Source organism: Macaca fascicularis, chromosome 1, assembly GCF_037993035.2.
Source record: "Macaca fascicularis isolate 582-1 chromosome 1, T2T-MFA8v1.1".
Classification (NCBI taxonomy): Eukaryota; Metazoa; Chordata; class Mammalia; order Primates; family Cercopithecidae; genus Macaca; species Macaca fascicularis.
In genome coordinates this window covers 120,783,997-120,801,182 of record NC_088375.1, presented here as the reverse complement: position 1 = coordinate 120,801,182, position 17,186 = coordinate 120,783,997, and the positions used below count along the sequence as shown (strand labels likewise).

Below are 17,186 nucleotides of genomic sequence, written 5' to 3'. Positions count from 1 at the left end.
CTGGGACTACAGGCGCCCGCCACCACGCCCGGCTAATTTTTTGTATTTTTAGTAGAGATGGAGTTTCACCACGTAAGCCAGGATGGTCTCAATTTCCTGACCTCGTGACCCGCCCCCATTGACCTCCCAAAGTGCTGGGATTATAGGCGTGAACCACCACGCCCGGCCCTTTTCTGCTAACTTTTGAATTTGTTTGCTGTTGCTTCTCTAGTTCTTTTAATTGTGATATTAGGGTGTCTATTTTAGATCTTTCCCATTTTTTGATGTGGGCATTCAGTGCTATAAGCTTCCATCTAAACACTGCTTTAGCTGTGTCCCAGAGATTCTGGTGCATTGTATCTTTGTTCTCATTGGTTTCAAAGAACTTATTTATTTCTTCCTTAATTTTGTTATTTACCCAGTAGTCATTCGGGAGGAAGTTGTTGAGTTTCCAAGTAGTTGTGCGGTTTTGGGTGAGTTTCTTAATCCTGAGTTTTAATTTGATTGCACTGTGGTCCAAGAGAATGTTTGTTATGATTTCCATTCTTTTGCATTTGCTGAGGAGTGTTTTACTTCCAATTATGTGGTTGATTTTAGAATAAGTGCTATGTGGCACCAAGAAGAATGTATATTCTGTTGATTTGGGGGGAAGGGTTCAGTAGATGTCTATTAGGTCTACTTGGTCCAGAGCTGAGTTCAAGTCCTGAATATCCTTGTTAATTTTCTGTCTCATTGATCTGCCTAATATTGACAGTGGGGTGTTAAAGTCTCCCAGTATTATTGTGTGGGAATCTAAGTCTATTTGTAGGTCTCTAAGAACTTGCTTTATGAATCTGGGTGCTCCTGTGTTGGGGTGCATGTATATTTGGGATAGTTAGCTCTTGTTGCGTTGATCCCTTTACCATTATGTAATGCCCTTCTTTGTCTCTTTCGATCTTTGTTGGTTTTAAGTCTGTTTTATCAGAGACTAGGATTGCAACCCCTGCTTTTTTTGGGGCAAGGCGGGGGGCTTTCCATTTGCTTGGTAAATCTTCCTCCATCCCTTTATTTTGAGCCCATGTGTTTCTTTGCACATGAGATGGGTCTCCTGAATACAGCATACCAAAAAGTCTTGACTCTTTTATCCAATTTGCTAGTCTGTGTTTTTCAATTGGGGCATTCAGCCCATTTACATTTAAGGTTAATATTGTTATGTATTAATTGTATCCTGTCCTCCTGATGCTAGCTGGTTATTTTGCACATTAGTTGATGCAGTTTCTTCATAGGGTTGTTGGTCTTTATATTTTGGTATGTCTTTGCAGTGGCTGGTACCAGTTTTTCCTTTCCATATTTAGTGCTTCCTTCAGGAGTAAGGCAGGTCTGTTGGTGACAGAATCCCTCAGCATTTGCTTGTCTGTAAAGGATTTTATTTCTCCCTTGCTTATGAAGCTTAGTTTGGATAGATTTGAAATTCTGGGTTGAAAATCCTTTTCTTTAAGAATGTTGAATATTGACCCTCTTCTGGCTTGTAGGGTTTCTGCAGAGAGATCCGCTGTGTGTCTGATGGGCTTCCCTTTGTAAGTAATCTGACCTTTCTCTTTGGCTGCCCTTAACATTTTTTCCTTTGTTTCAACCTTGGAGAATCTGATGATCTTGTGTCTTGTGATTGCTTTTCCCCAGGAATATCTTAGTGGTGGTCTCTGTTTTTCCTGAATCTGAATGTTGGCCTGTCTTGCCAGGTTGGGGAAGTTCTCCTGGATAATATCCTGAAGTGTGTATTCCAACTTGGTCCCATTCTCCCTGTCACTTTCAGGTACACCAATCAATCATAGGTTTGGCCTTTTCACATAGTCTTATATTTCTTGGAAGCTTTGTTCCTTTTCATTCTTTTTTCTCTGATTTTGTCTTTAAGCTTTATTTCATTCAGTTGATCTTCAATCTCTGATATCCTTTCTTCCACTTGATCAATTTGGCTATTGATACTTGGTGTATGCTTCACAAAGTTCTCATTCTGTGTTTTTTAACTCCATCAGGTCATTTATGTTTTTCTCTAAACTGGTTATTCTAGTTAGCAGTTCCTGTAACCTTTTATCAAGGTTCTTAGCTTCCTTGCATTGGGTTAGAACATGCCCCTTTGTCTCAGAGGAGTTTGTTATTACCCACCTCCTGAAGCTTACTTCTCTCAATTCATCAAACTCATTCTCTGTCCAGTTTTGTGCCCTTGTCAGAGAGGAGTTGTGATCATTTGGAGGAGAAGAAGCATTCTGGTTTTTGGAATTTTCAGCATTTTTGTGCTGGTTTTTCCTTATCTTTGTGGATTTATCTACCTTTGATCTTCAATGCTGATGGCCTTTGGATGGGGTTTTTGTGTGAGCATCCTTTTGGTTAATGTTGATGTTATTGCTTTCTGTTAGTTTTCCTTCTAATAGTCAGGCCCCTCTTCTGCAGGTCTGCTGGAGTTTGCTAGAGGTCCACTCCAGACCCTGTTTGCCTGGGTATCACCAGCAGAGGCTGCGGAACAGCAAAGATTGCTGCCTGCTCCTTCCTCGGGAAACTTTGTCCCAGAAGGGCACCTGTCTGATGCCAGCCAGAGCTCTCCTGTATGAGGTGTCTGTTGACCCCTGCTGGGAGGTGTCTCCCAGTCAGGAGGCACGGGGGTCAGGGACCCACTTGAGGAGGCAGTCTGTCCCATAGCAGAGCTCGAGCACTGTGCTAGGAGATCTGCTGCTGTCTTCAGAGCCGGCAGGCAGGAACATTTAAGTCTGCTGAAGCTGTACCCATAGCTGCCCCTTTCCCCAGGTGCTCTGTCCCAGGGAGATGGGAGTTTTATCTATAAGCCCCTGACTGGGGCTGCTGCCTTTCTTTCAGAGATGCCCTGCCCAGTGAGGAGGAATCCAGAGAGGCAGTCTGGCCACAGCCGCTTTGCTGTGCTGCAGTGAGTTCTGCACAGTCCAAACTTCCTGGCGGCTTCCTTAACACTCTGAGGGGAAAAACCACCTACTCAAGTCTCTGCAATGGTGGATGCCCCTCCCCTCACCAAGCTCGATCATTCCAGGTCAACTTCAGACTGCTGTGCCAGCAGTGAGAATTTCAAGCCAGTGGTTCCTAGCTTGCTGGGCTCTGTGGGAGTGGGACCCACTGACCAAGACCACTTGGCTCCCTGGCTTCAGCCCCCTTTGTGGGGAATTGAACAGTTCTGTCTCACTGGGGTACAAAAAAAAACTCCTGCAGCTAGCTCAGTGTCTGCCCAAATAGCCACCTAGTTTTGTACTTGAAACCCAGGACCCTGTTGGTGTAGGCACACGAGGGAATCTCCTGGTCTGCGGGTTGCAAAAACATGGGAAAAGCGTAATATTTGGGCCAGATAGCACAGTCCCCCATGGCTTCCCTTGGCTAGGGGAGGGAGTTCCCAGGCTCCTTGTGCTTCCTGGGTGAGGCAATGCCCCACCCTGCTTCTGCTCACCCTCCATGGGCTGCACCCACTGTCTAACTAGTCCTAATGAGATGAACTGGGTACCTCAGTTGGAAATGCAGAAATCACCCAACTTCTGTGTTAGTCTCACTGGGAGCTGCAGACCAGAGCTGTTCCTATTTGGGCATCTTGCCAGCTCCCACAAATCAATTTTAAAGACATAAACCCAACAGAGAAATGGGGAAAGACTTGAATAACCACTTCACAACAGAGGAAATCTATATGGCTTCTAAATGTATTAAAAAGAATGTTTAATCTCATAAAGCAATTGCATATTAAATACACAGTGAGGTGACTTTACACACCCAGGATATTGGATAAAGTTTAAAAGCCTCATGATAAGTATTGGTGTGGACAGAAGAGGATGCATGTTATGTGATTCCATTCATATGAGGTTGCAAAAGTGGCAAAACTAAGCTATGTTCCTTTAAAATGCACTATTTAGTTGGTACAATCATCAAAAAGGAAAGGAAATCATCATCACAGATGTCAAGATGATAGTCACTTTTGAGGAGAGATTTATCATCAGAGACACCCAAGAAGGTTTTTGAGGTCCTGGTAATGTTCTGTTTCTTTGCTTGGGTTGATTTGCTTATAACTAAACAGAAAGGGTAAATGAGTTATGTCAAATGTTATTCATAGGTCAATTAAGATGAGGGTAAGACTTGGCCATTGAGTTCAGCAGAGTGGAGACTGTTGTTGAAAGAGCACTTTGTCTCAGTGAATGGTTGGGGAAAAGATAGTATTTGAATAGGCTCAAGAGACGGTGAGAGGAGAATTGGAGACTGTATGGCTCCAAAGAACTCTTCCTCTTCCTGGAAGAATTTTTGTGTATAAAGGAGAACTATGGTGAGAACTGGGGGTGAGTGGGGATGTAGAAAGCTTTATATAAAATATATAGTATTAGGAGAATATAAAGATAAATTTTATGGAATGCCAAAAGCAGTGGGGTAAAGGAAGGAAGATAACTTTATGTGTATTGGGTTGTATGGTTTTGTGGGGGGAGTTAAAATTTACAATACTTTGTAAAGAGAATTAACATTAAAACTATTTTCTAGTCTTAGAAATATATGGTAGAATTACACATAACATTCATATCTGTCAGTGAAAAGAATCATGGACAACATCCTGCTCAACACCACTTTGCAGAAAGAGAAAGCCAAAAGAGATTAACTACTTGATCTAAATTGTGCCATTAATAATAATCCCAGACCAAAACAGAGTTCCTCCTGCCCCTTGGATCAGTGCTGTTTTTATAGTATTATCTATAATATGGCTTGCTTTTTAAATTGTTTTTTAGTCATTATATTTTATAGTAGAGTTTATTTGGATATCTCAGTTAGCCTTTGCTGTATAACATACTACCCCAAAACTTAGTGACTTAAAATAGTGGTGTGTATTTCTCATGATTACATGAGTTGGGCTCAGTTGGGACCATTCATGTGGCTGTAGTCATTGACAGCTCAACTGGAGCTGGAGGGGTTAAGATGGTCTAATTCATGTGTCTGGGGCCTTGCTGCTTTTTGTTGGCTTGGGCTCTCTTATCATTCGGTAGTCTAGCCTGGACTTCCTTGCATGGTAGCAGGAGCGTTCCAAGAGGGTGAAGATGGAAGTCTAGATCCCTAAACTTGGACAGCATCACAGCCTTCACATTAAATTAATCACAGCATATCATCAATCCAGTCCAAATTCAAGGGATGAGGCAACAGGCCCCACCTCTTAAGAGGTGCAAAATATTGTCATCATATTTTTTCCATCTGTCATAGATAATTACAAATTATAATTTTAATCATTGAATTTACTTTTTTTTTTTTTTTAAGAGGAAGGCTTTGTAAAATGTGTTGTTATAGAATCTGGATTTTATACCAAGGATCATGGGAAGCCATTGATGGGTTTAGAGAGATTTTCTTTGTTTCCTCAGACTGTGTTTTAGAAAGTCACTGACTGCAGTTTGGCGGGGTACTAGGAGTGTAGCTGGGAAGAGGTAAAGGTTGACCTGGGAGTACCAACAATACAGGTCCTAGATAATGATATGAATTCAGTGATTATGGGAATGAAAAGAAGTATTTAGAGATACTTATGAGGTAGATTTGGTGACTGGATGTGGAGTAGAGGGAGGAGCCCAAGACGACTGACTCTCAGATTTCCTACCTGGAGTGCTATTACTGAATAGGGGCCTAAGTGGAGAAACAGGTTTAAGAAGGAAAGTGTCCTTGTCCTAGACTTGCAGCCAAATCCCAGACTCTATTCCCAGTGAGAATCCTGGATCTCTTTGTATTACGTAGTGTTTGAAATGACATTTCATAAAAGTGACTCTTGTTTAGTAAAATGTAGCAATGCTGCCATAACCTGAATTTGTACCTTGAAGCTGAAAGAAAGTTTGTACTTTAGCATTTAGTGATCTGTTACTGCAGTTAATTTTATGAAACAATTTACTTACTTAATTTTTTTAAATTACTTGAAGAAAATAAAAGCTAAGAAGCCATATGTGAATACCTATCTTAATTTTTATTAAGTGAATACCTATCTTATTTTATTCACTTATAAAGTAACTTTATAACCAGTGTTTGTCCAAGTTTTAAAAATAAAGTTCATTAAAATAACTTATAAAAATTATTATTTTTTTGTCTTTCATCACTCTAGTAAGTAGAATGTTTACATTTATGCTAGAGATGAAAAAAATACGTAGGATAACTACTTTAAAATAAGTCTATCTTTCGCCAGGGGTGCACATATATCAAAACATGTTGTATGCTATAAATGTATACAATTTTATCTGTGAATTTTACCTTAATAAAGTTGGGGCAGGGGAATGACGTATCTCTAAAGTGTTCTCTATAGATGAAATATTCTATTACTTTGAATATTTTGGAAGTTTGAAAGTAGTTTACAACCTACTTTTTTTTTTTCTTTTTTCTTAGGCACTACAAGGGCCCCCAGGGATGGGGAAGTACCAGGAGTGGATTATAATTTCATTTCCGTTGAACAGTTCAAAGCACTGGAAGAGAGTGGAGCATTGTTAGAAAGTGGAACGTATGATGGTATGTCCCCAAATAACACCACCACCCCCCACCCAAAAAAACTATCTGAACGACTGGAATTATTTCAGAGGGAATTTGACCAGCAAAGTACCACTTTTTGAAAAAGTTTTTTCTGCTCTGTTTTTGGGAAAATGTTCTTTTAATGGAGAGATTTGTAATTTACTAATTACAAATGGGATTAAATAATAAACCAAAAAAGTCTGTCATATTTTAAAGTTGATTGTGAACAATGTACTAAAAATCAGTCAAACTGGCCAGTTTATATATTTCATAGTAATTCACATTCATCATGTGAACTCAATGAGTATTTGTTGATTGCTTTCTATTTGTGGTTGGGAATTCAAAATCTGTACTCTTAAAAAACTTATATGTACCTTGACTATCCTGGACAAAAGAGAGTATAAAATATGGGGAGAAAACAACAAAAACAGAATAATTGGTTTTCTTTTCATTTCTGTTTCCTCTACCCACTTTATTCCATTGATACTTGATATTTGAGATCAATTTCCATTTTTAAATGATTCTGTTAGATCTATTTTTCCCCTTATGTAGCATACTTTTCCCTGGCAAACTTATCCACTTCCATAGCACCTATGCTATGGTCCATCATTGCTTTTTCATACTATTATAATTGCCTCTTTACAAGCTCTGTGATAGTAATGGTCATGTCTTTCATACTTGATATTATCTTCAGTGCCTAAAGATAGTGTTCAGTAAATATCTAACCTGGAATTCAGCATATTCAAATATGCATTTGTGTTCTATCCAAAAGAGTAATTCTTCATCATTTCTCTCTTTAGCAGCACCATGATCTCAGAACAGTGAAATCATTATTTACTTTCTCCTTTTTCTCACATTTCACATCCATTTGCCAAATCTCATCATTCTTCTTTTGTAGCTGCATTCACAATGCTCTTCTTTCACCTTCACCACCTCGTTGTAGGCCTACTAGAAGAGCTCATGTGTGGACTGTTGCTGTTGATCTCATTTATTCCAATTTCTTCCACCCTGCCCATTGCTACCATGCTAGTCTTCTTCAAGAGCAGCTCTATCATGTCTCTCCTATGCAGAACCTTCAATGATTTCCTTTCATCTGCTAAGTTTAACCTAACTACCTTTTCTGGGCTTAGCACTCATGACTCATTCGTTTGTTCATTCGTTTTATCCTGTTTTATTCATTAAACAACCATTTATTAAGTACCTACTATGTGCTAAGCTCTATAAGAGGATCTAGGAATACTGCGATGAACAAGGTTAAGGTGCTTTTGAAGTTTTGTTTTTTGTTTTTTTTTTTAAAGAAGCCCTCTCCCCTTAAATGATGAAGATATTCTACATTTTATTCCATTAAATATAAGAGCTTAGTATGGACGAAGTGGCATATTATATATTATTTATTGCTGTGTGCTCAATTCAAAGAAAATGCATCATTTCATTTCACATTCAGAGATTGGCAACAATTTTACAGTCTGATAATTGAAAGAAATGGAAACTCCCATACATTGCTGGTGAGAATATAAAATAGTATAATCCTTTTGGAGAACATTGTGGCAGTGGCTAGTAAATTTGAAGATATACATAGCTCTGACCCAGCAATGCTCCCCTCTAGACATCTACTCAGGAAAAACCGTTGTGCATATGCATATATAGACACGTATGGGAATATTTGTTATAGTGTGAAACAGTGACAGAATGGAAACAACTCTCCTTTAGTAGAATGAATAACATACATTTAATTTGTTCATAAAAATGGACTGCTATACAACAGTTCAATGCACTAGATTTATAGGTATGAACATTAATAAGTGTTAAGAGGCATAAAAAGTATAAAATTGTATAAAGGTATAAAATTGTATAAAAAGTTACAAAACAATATTTATATTATACTATTTATGAAAAAATATGTGAAATGTTAGGAAAGTATTCTCTGAAGCTTTTATGAAAACAATAGTGTTTACATGTTATAGATGCATATATACATATCTTAGATGTATATTCAGGAGGAAAGACACATACCAACTTCAGGACAGCTCAGGGAGGGAGTGGCTATACGGACAGGAAGTTAGAGCTTTAATTGTAGATGTGACTATGTATATATATCCTTAAAGAGAAAAAAAAAGAGAGATTTGAAGGCAATCTAGCAATAATATCTAGATGATGTGTATATAAATAAATTGATACATGTACACATATTTATGTAAGTAAATTTTATACATAGATATTTCTAATACTATTCTGATACTACAGTCTGTAATTTTATATATATTTGAAATATTGAATAGTTGGCAGTTCTGTAAAAATGAAAAAGCCTTCAGAAAATAAAAAAACTTCAAAACAGCTCTAAAACAATGAAAAACTTTCTCTGTCAGTAACTATAGTTAGAGTTCACAACCCTTGGAATTGTATACTGTATCTGAAAACTTGATATTTACCAACAACTCAAGAAAAATAGATCTAATTTATTTATAAACAATGCTAGTTTTCTTTTTTAATCTAAGCCCTGTAATTATCTTTTTTAACAAGGAAACTGCCCCAAATTATTATGAAGTCCTAAAATCTTTTCAGTGATTATGGATGGCAGTCATCATATCCAGCATTTTTATATTTTCCCCTTAGAAAAAGGTTAAACTTTCTCAAGTTAGATAATAATTACCAAGAATTCTCAGTAAGATGTGTTTCTAGTAATACTACTACCTTATTTAGAAAAAGTGGACTTTTTATTTCTGTCATGGTATATCCAGTTTCCTTGATACTGTGATTAATAGGCATAATTCAGGAGAAAGAGAGACCCTCGAACCTCCTAATCCCCAGCCAAATCTCTGTTTGATGTATTTCTGTGCCGGCTACCCCAGAGAAGCGTGACTGGCTTTTTCATTGGTTCTTTGCTTTACTTCTGAGCTAGAAAGTTTGCAGAAAGTTTAGTCTGTTTTCATACAAATCTTTGCATCCATCTGTACGATTGGAGTAACTCCATTTCAAATATGGATTTGGAAACCAGGGAGTAGGTGAGTAGGGAGAGACAGGATGTCGCTGAAAAGTTTTTTAGTTTGATTTTATTGTTTTGTCTTCATTATTTTAATGACAATTCCTGCTGAAAGTCAAACTTCCAAAGAATTCATGTTAAATGTTTTCCCCCTCAAAACATGCACAATTTAAGGTAAACTATGTAATATCTAGATTTGTTTCAGCATTATGGGGAAGAACCTATGCTACTTTCCGTCTAGGAAAAAACAGTCAATTATCTACCTCATTAATTTACGTTAGGTGAATGAGCATCTTAATTACTTCCTTAGGAGCCAAAGAATTTGATTAGAAAATATGAAGTTAGAAGAATCATGAGTATTTTACTCTCTCATCATATATATATTTCTCTAACATTAGCATAATGATTAATAGAATGTCAAAAGTAGTAGGAACCACAAGCTGTTAATGTTGGCTTGACCTGTTGAGTGCTTTCCCATATTATTTGGCGGCCTAGTGGGAACTGCATGACAAATTGAGAAGATACTCAATTGTTTTCATTCTTTTCTGGAACATTTATTTTTACTGCAAAAATTACAGATTCTCAAGAGAAAATTAAAGTATTTCTTGCTTTCCTTAGAGTAAGCCAATACTGAATGATCCTGCTAATGTCTCTATTTGTTCAATAAATTGTCAGATAAAATAATAGAATGCTCAGAAAAACTTTAAAAAATTACCCTTATATAAACATCCTACATTTTTATCTGACCTGGTTAGTTCATAGCTTAACCTTTACCCACTTACTTCCTCATTTTACCAAAATAGTTCATTATGTTACACATTAGAACAAAATTATTTCAGTTAGTTTTATCCTCATTTACCCCCACCTTTTATGCCAATTAGTCTTACATGACAGCACCAATGCATTTAAATTCACAAATTGTGTCCTAATTCAGAACCCATGTAAGGCAATCCCTGTAGGAATGAATAATCTACATACATACAGTCAATTTCCCGGCCTTAGACAAATAGCATGAAAATACTAGATAATATATGGTGAAGAGCACTTGAGAAATTAGTTCTTTCCCCTATTTCTGCTCTCTCTTCTCCTAAGATGAGTGCTTTGGCCTCCTTTTGGCCAATCGTAGATATTTTAATTTTTTTAAATTTACTTTTTATTTTTTTGAGGCAGAGTCTTACTCTGTCACCCAGGCTGGAGTGTACTGGCACAATCTCAGCTCACTGGAACCTCTGCTTCCTAGATTCAAATGATTTTCCTGCCTCAGTCTCCTGTGTAACTGGGATTCACAGGCATGTGCCACCTTACCTGGCTAATTTTTGTATTTTTAGTAGAGTTGGATTTCGCCACGTTGGCCAAGCTGATCTCAAACTCTTGACCTCAAATGATTCGCCCGTCTCAGCTTCCCAAAGTGCTGGGATTACAAGTGTGAGCCACTGTGCCCAGCCCTTTGGTAGATATTTCAAAACTCCTTTGTGAAAAACAGTGCAGAGACATACACTAAGTCAAATTGCTCTGACTCTCACTTAAACATTAGTAATTTCAGCTGCTATTTTACTCACTTCAGGAAACTTCTATGGAACTCCCAAGCCTCCAGCAGAACCCAGCCCTTTTCAGCCAGATCCAGTTGATCAAGTCCTCTTTGATAATGAGTTTGATGCAGAATCTCAAAGAAAACGAACTACATCTGTCAGCAAGATGGAAAGAATGGATAGCTCTCTTCCTGAAGAGGAAGAAGATGAGGACAAGGAAGCTATTAATGGCAGTGGAAACGCAGGTTTGTAATAGATGAACAACTTTTAACTGATCTTCTAGATTGATTTTACTATTACATTGAATTAAAACCACTAAAATTTTCTACAAAGCATATGAAGAGCAAGTGATGGGATTTTAATTTTTTTGTAAAGGTTGTATGTGGAACAAAGTGTATTTCTGTAGACCATCCTATAAGCTAAAGTGAATTTTTCCAATTTGGATAAATTAATGATAAGCTATCATTAGTAATAAAATATATGCAATTACCCTGCTGTTTAAAATACTTGAGATTTGCCTCTGATGTTGCAATATGGGAATCTTGTTGGTCTATGTCTTCCTTTATAGGATGTAAACAATATATGGATGTTTTAGAATGTAGACTTCAGCCTAAACAAAGTAAATAGGGTTTGAAAGTATGCTGGTAAAAATTATCTAAAAGGTTGGTTTATAATATTTTGAATTTAAATTTTAGATTCACTCAAATTTTCAAATATGAGTCCCTTCATTAAATGTAAAACCAGCAGAAATTCAGTGGGGAAGAATCTGCTCATTTTGAGTAGCCCTAATTAATGTGGTGATTGCTTAGAGGGTTATTAGACTTGTAACTGAGAGTATAACTAGGAAACCATAAAATCACAGCTGAGCTTATTCAGTGGTACCCATTGCAAAAATTCCATTCAGAACACTAGAATGTAAACTTCATAGGGCTGAAGTTTTGCTTTTTTTGTTTACTGTTCTGTCCCTTCCATCAAAAACAATGCCTGGCATGTAATAGGAACTAAAATCCTCAAATTTGCAGAACACATGTCCTTATCATTTTCCCAAAGCACCCTTATCTTTTTCTTCATCAATTATTAAAATTTGATATGTATATGAATGTATTAAACAATGAGTTAATACATTCATTATGTCCCACTCCAGAGTGTGAGTTCGGTTTTATAGTCCTAACTTTTTACGTAGTTATGCCACATAGTGTGTTTAATGTTAAATGGATTACCCCAATGTATTTAAATGTAAATACTAAAAACAGGTTTTAAAAGGTTTAGGTGAATTCACATCTAATTTTTAGGAGCTACGAAGGGAAGTCATCACACCGTTGAGCCTTTTAATGTTGATACCAGCTCTGCTATCCCACAAAATTAAGTCTGTTAACATTTAAAAATGCTAAACAGCAGGATTGGAGACCATGAATCTTTCCCAATATAGGAATTTATATGTTCTTGATTTAAGGGAAAAGAAAATGTTGTTTTTTTACTTCCTAATACAGAGCCTTTAAATGCTCACTGCAGTTCTTTTAGAGGTAAACTTGTTTGTAATCTCTATAGTTTATGCTTCATGTAAGTCACTTGTTAAACTGACGTTATATACTCTTTGATATTAATATTTAAAGGGAATATATCCAAGGGTGTGTGGGAGGCAGTTCGTATACTACCTCTTATGTATAGATACCATAGGACACTTACATTGAATTACATATTTCTTTGTAATAGAAAATATATAGGACATTTAAGTGAAAAAATACAAAGCACCTGCCTACAAACAGAATTCACCTTCTGAATAAGTATGAACTGTAGTTGTTAGTTAACTAATCAAAGTTGGGGAAATGTGCTTTGTGTATTGCTTTTGTTGTTCTTTGTTTCTTTGTTTGGTTGGTTGGTTGTTTTGAGACAGAGTCTCCCTCAGTTGCTCAAGCAGGAGTGCAGTGGTGCGACCTTGGCTCACTGCAGTCTGTCTCCCGGGCTCAAGCAATTCTCATGTCTCAGCCTCCTAAGTAGCTGGGATTACAGGCATGTGCCACCCTGCCCAGATAATTTTTGTATTTTCAGTAGAGACGGGGTTTCACCAAGTTGGCCAAGCTGATCTCGAACTCCTGGCCTCTGGTGATCCGCCTGCCTTGGCCTCCCAGAGTGCTGGGATTACAGGCGTGAGCCACCGTGCCTGGCCTGTGTATCGTTTTTGAATCCCTGCCTTGAAAAATCAGAAAATTGTTTGGGAGCAGAAATTAGGAGAAGTTAGGTAGAAGTTTATTTGTGCACACCAGTATGTTTATTATTTTATATCTTACTGAAGAAATAACCCAAAAGAATGCTAAAATGGCCTTGTACAATAATATATGTTATGTAATAATTATAATTTTTTTCTAAGAAATGGTTTTATATAAAGAACATCTTCACAAGTCATTGGCTATTAAGCAAACTCCTTTATTCAATCACTTGGAACTTTATTAAGAAAAATATTATAGATTATATACTTGCTTTTGCTTTTCTCCAACATGGTTAGTTGCCAAGAATGTAACTCCTTTCCTGATTGATTTATACATTAGGTACCTTTTGATTTCTGTCATTTTTTCTGCATACAAAATAAATCATGTGCTTGATTCATTTATTTATTCAACAAGTATGTAGTGAGCACTTACTAGAATACTAAATGCCATTGTGCTAAATGCTAGAAATAAAGCAGTGAGCAAAACGGACAAAAACCTGTAATGAACTATACTTTCTGGTGGGAGAGACAGAACTTGCCAACTTAAATGAATAACATACATAGCGTGTTAGATGGTGCTACAGAGAAAAACAAAGCAGAGCAGGAGGTGGTAAGATATGGTGGTCAAGGTTTGCAATTTTAGATAGTGTGGAAGAAAAGACTTGAAAGAATCGAGTGAGTAAACTCAGGATATCTGGGAGAAGAGCATTCTAGACAGACAGAACTGGAGGTACAAATGCCCGGAGATGGAAACATACCTAGAATATTCAGTCAATAGCAAGGAAACCAGAGTGGTTGGATACGATGTGGACAATGCATTCTATTGGAGTGATTGGATCTGGGTGATGGAAGGAAATAGAATAGAATAGTAACCAATAAGATCATTTAGATAATGATGGGTATGAAGAGGGAGGAATGCATATCATACAGGATCTTGTAGGTCATTGGAAGAATTTTAGTTTTTATTCTGAAATGAGAAACCATTATGGGATTTTGATTCAAAGAGTAACATGGTACAACAGTTTTTAACAGGCTTATTCTGACTACTGTATTGCAAATAGGCAAAAGGAGGACATGGGCAAAATAGGGATACCAGTTAGGAGGTTACTGAATGTGCAAGGAAGAAAGTGATCAGATGCTGCTGATAACTCAAGTAGGATGGAACTGAGGAATGATCATTGGATATAGCAATGTAGAGGTTATTGATGACCTCGATAAGAATAGTTTAATGATAGGAATTTAAAAGCCTTGTTGGAGTGAGGTCCAGAAGAACTGGAAGAGCGGAAGAGGAAGTAGCAAATATAAACTATTTCAAGGTGGTTTGGTGTAAAGAGGAGAGAAATAGGTTGGCTGCCAAGGAGTAAAGACAATTATTTTCTTTTCTTTTTTTGGGGGGGGGGAGACGGAGTCTCGCTCTGTCGCCCAGGCTGAAGTGCAGTGGTGCAATCTCGGCTCACTACAAGCTCCGCCTCCCACGTTCACGCCATTCTCCTGCCTCAGTCTCCCGAGTAGCTGGGACTACAGGCGCCCGCCACCATGCCCAGCTAATTTTTTTTGTATTTTTAGTAGAGACGGGGGTTTCACCGTGTTAGCCTGGATGGTCTCAATCTGCTGACCTCGTGATCTGCCCGCCTCAGCCTTCCAAAGTGCTGGTATTATAGGCGTGAGCCAGTGCACCCGGCCAGAGAATTATTTTCTTTTTACTGAACTGGGAACATGTTTTTATGTGGATGGATGTGATCTAATAGATAAAGAAGATTGGTGATGCAGGAAGGAGAGTGAAAGAATTGCTGTAAGCAGAGAGGATGGGATATAATTTATAATTGGAGGGTTAGCCATAGCTAGGAGTACACGCAGTTCTTCCATAGTAACAGATGGTGGAGTCAATGGGCACAGTTGCTGTGTAGATGTGATGGTGGGAGTTTGTGGAAGTTTTCTTATGCTTGCTTGTATTTTCTTAGTGAAATAAGACACAAGGTCATCAAATGAGATGAGGGATAAGGGAAAAGTAGTGGATGGTTTAAGGAGAAAGAAGGTATGAAATAATTATCTTGGAGAGTGTCAGAGTGAATCAACTAAAGAAATATGCTATGATCACCATGATTCATTAAATGCCCACTTAAAGTTAGTGATCATGAATTTAAAGTAAACTTGTCAACATTGCCTGTATTCAGCTGCATATGCTGACATGGAGTAGGTGGAGAGTAGGATTTAAGCAGAGTTCTGATTTAGCCAGGCAGTATTATGAAGTAAGGTTAGGGCAAAGGAATCAGGAATATTTACAAGGGAATAATTATAATGGTTCATCATGGAATTTAAGTTGGGTTAGCAGGGCAATGGGGAAATGGGTAGAGGATAAAGAATAGTGAAAGGTAGTAAGTAGTAGCGCATGGTTAGATAAAGGATGGTTGGAGTTGAAATACTATAGAGAAGGATATCTCAGGATATATAAGATCTCTCTTAGATTCTCTGAATCTGGCCATTGCCTGCAATTTGAAGTTGTCGTAGTGATATCACATAGCATCGTTTAAGTTTTAGAAACAAGTTTTAAGTATATGAATTGTGAACCCCCTAGACGGTACCCAAATTTTAGTATTCTTACCTACATTATGGGCCTTGGGACTCTAAAAGGATTTTAATATTACTAAATGGAATTATATTTAACAACAGGAACTCTATTGAGTGTAATTTTTAAAAATTACTATTATTTAAAGGCCAGTGTTAAATGTGTACAAAGCAGCTTAGTATAGCAGGTAAGAGCATGGACCACTTAGATTCAACTCATGGCTTTGCTGTTTATTGGCAGTGTAATTATGACTAAGTTAACCTCTCTGTGCCTTAGTTTTCTGAGTCTGTAAAACAGGGAGTTTAATAATGGATACTCACAGGGTTGCTGTGATGATTATGAGTTAATTTATAGAAAGCACTTAAAATAGAGCCTGACACATAAAAGGACTACATTAGTGCTGTAGCTGCTGTGGCTTATTAGGATTTATACTGAATTAATTCTAGTGTTGTTTTTTGCTTCTTTCCCAGACTAGCATCAGAGGTGCTATACAGAGTTAGTTGTCAATGAGTAGGGGAAAAGAGTTGAATATGTTGGTTATTTTAAAATTTATAGCAGAATGTGGACATAATAGACAAGAAATTTGCAATATTTACGTATTTGGAATTTTTTTAGAAATGAAAGGTGCTGTTTGAAGAAAAATGTAACTTTACCTACTTTTCACACTGTTCTGTTTTGAACAATGGCAGAAAACAGAGAGAGGCATTCTGAGTCATCTGACTGGATGAAGACTGTTCCAAGTTACAACCAAACAAATAGCTCCATGGACTTTAGAAATTATATGATGAGAGATGAGACTCTGGAACCACTGCCCAAAAACTGGGAAATGGCCTACACTGACACAGGGATGATCTACTTCATTGAGTAAGCAAATGTCTCTATCTCTTCTAACGTGCCCTAACACCTTGAGGATTGCCTAAGATTTTTTAAAAACCCCATTTTGGACACAAACCTTTTTCAGAAGACTCATTTCTTTTTCTTTCTTTAAAAATAGTTTTCATAAAACTGACAGTTGATTTTTAATCTGATTTAATCTGACACTTCATTTTTATTTGACTTGGATAAAGGAATAGCGTATTTGACTTCTGGTTTTATAAGAGCAGGAGGATTAAAAACAGTTCATCACGAATGGTGAAAAATGTAAAGAATAAAGGGTATTTTGCTTTGCTTATTAAAAAACTTTTAGGTAGATTGTCCAGCTTAATGAGGATTTCAAGAATTGTCATCATGAGTAGGAACATATTATTATCTGAATTAAATATTTTCAGTCCTAGAGTTTGAGTCTGATGTGTTCAGGCAATATAGTTGAATGATGTAGGAAGAAAATATCACTTGATGTCAGAGTAATTGGTACAAACTTAAGTTCACAAAAAACACTACTTTTATGAGAAAGCACTATTAATATAGTATTTATAGAGATACTGATTACCACAT

General features: G+C 37.2%; 1 protein-coding gene across 2 annotated transcripts in view; it reads left to right on the top strand.

Annotated features, from left to right (window-relative positions):
* MAGI3 (membrane associated guanylate kinase, WW and PDZ domain containing 3) overlaps window positions 1-17,186 on the top strand; it is a 293,190-nt gene that overhangs the window by 189,107 nt on the left and 86,897 nt on the right. For both annotated transcript variants that reach the window (XM_005542284.4, XM_005542285.5), the window contains exons 3-5: window positions 6,352-6,471; window positions 11,016-11,225; window positions 16,442-16,616. In XM_005542284.4, coding sequence (XP_005542341.3) covers window positions 6,352-6,471; window positions 11,016-11,225; window positions 16,442-16,616 — 505 coding nt within the window. The remainder of the gene's footprint in view (window positions 1-6,351; window positions 6,472-11,015; window positions 11,226-16,441; window positions 16,617-17,186) is intronic.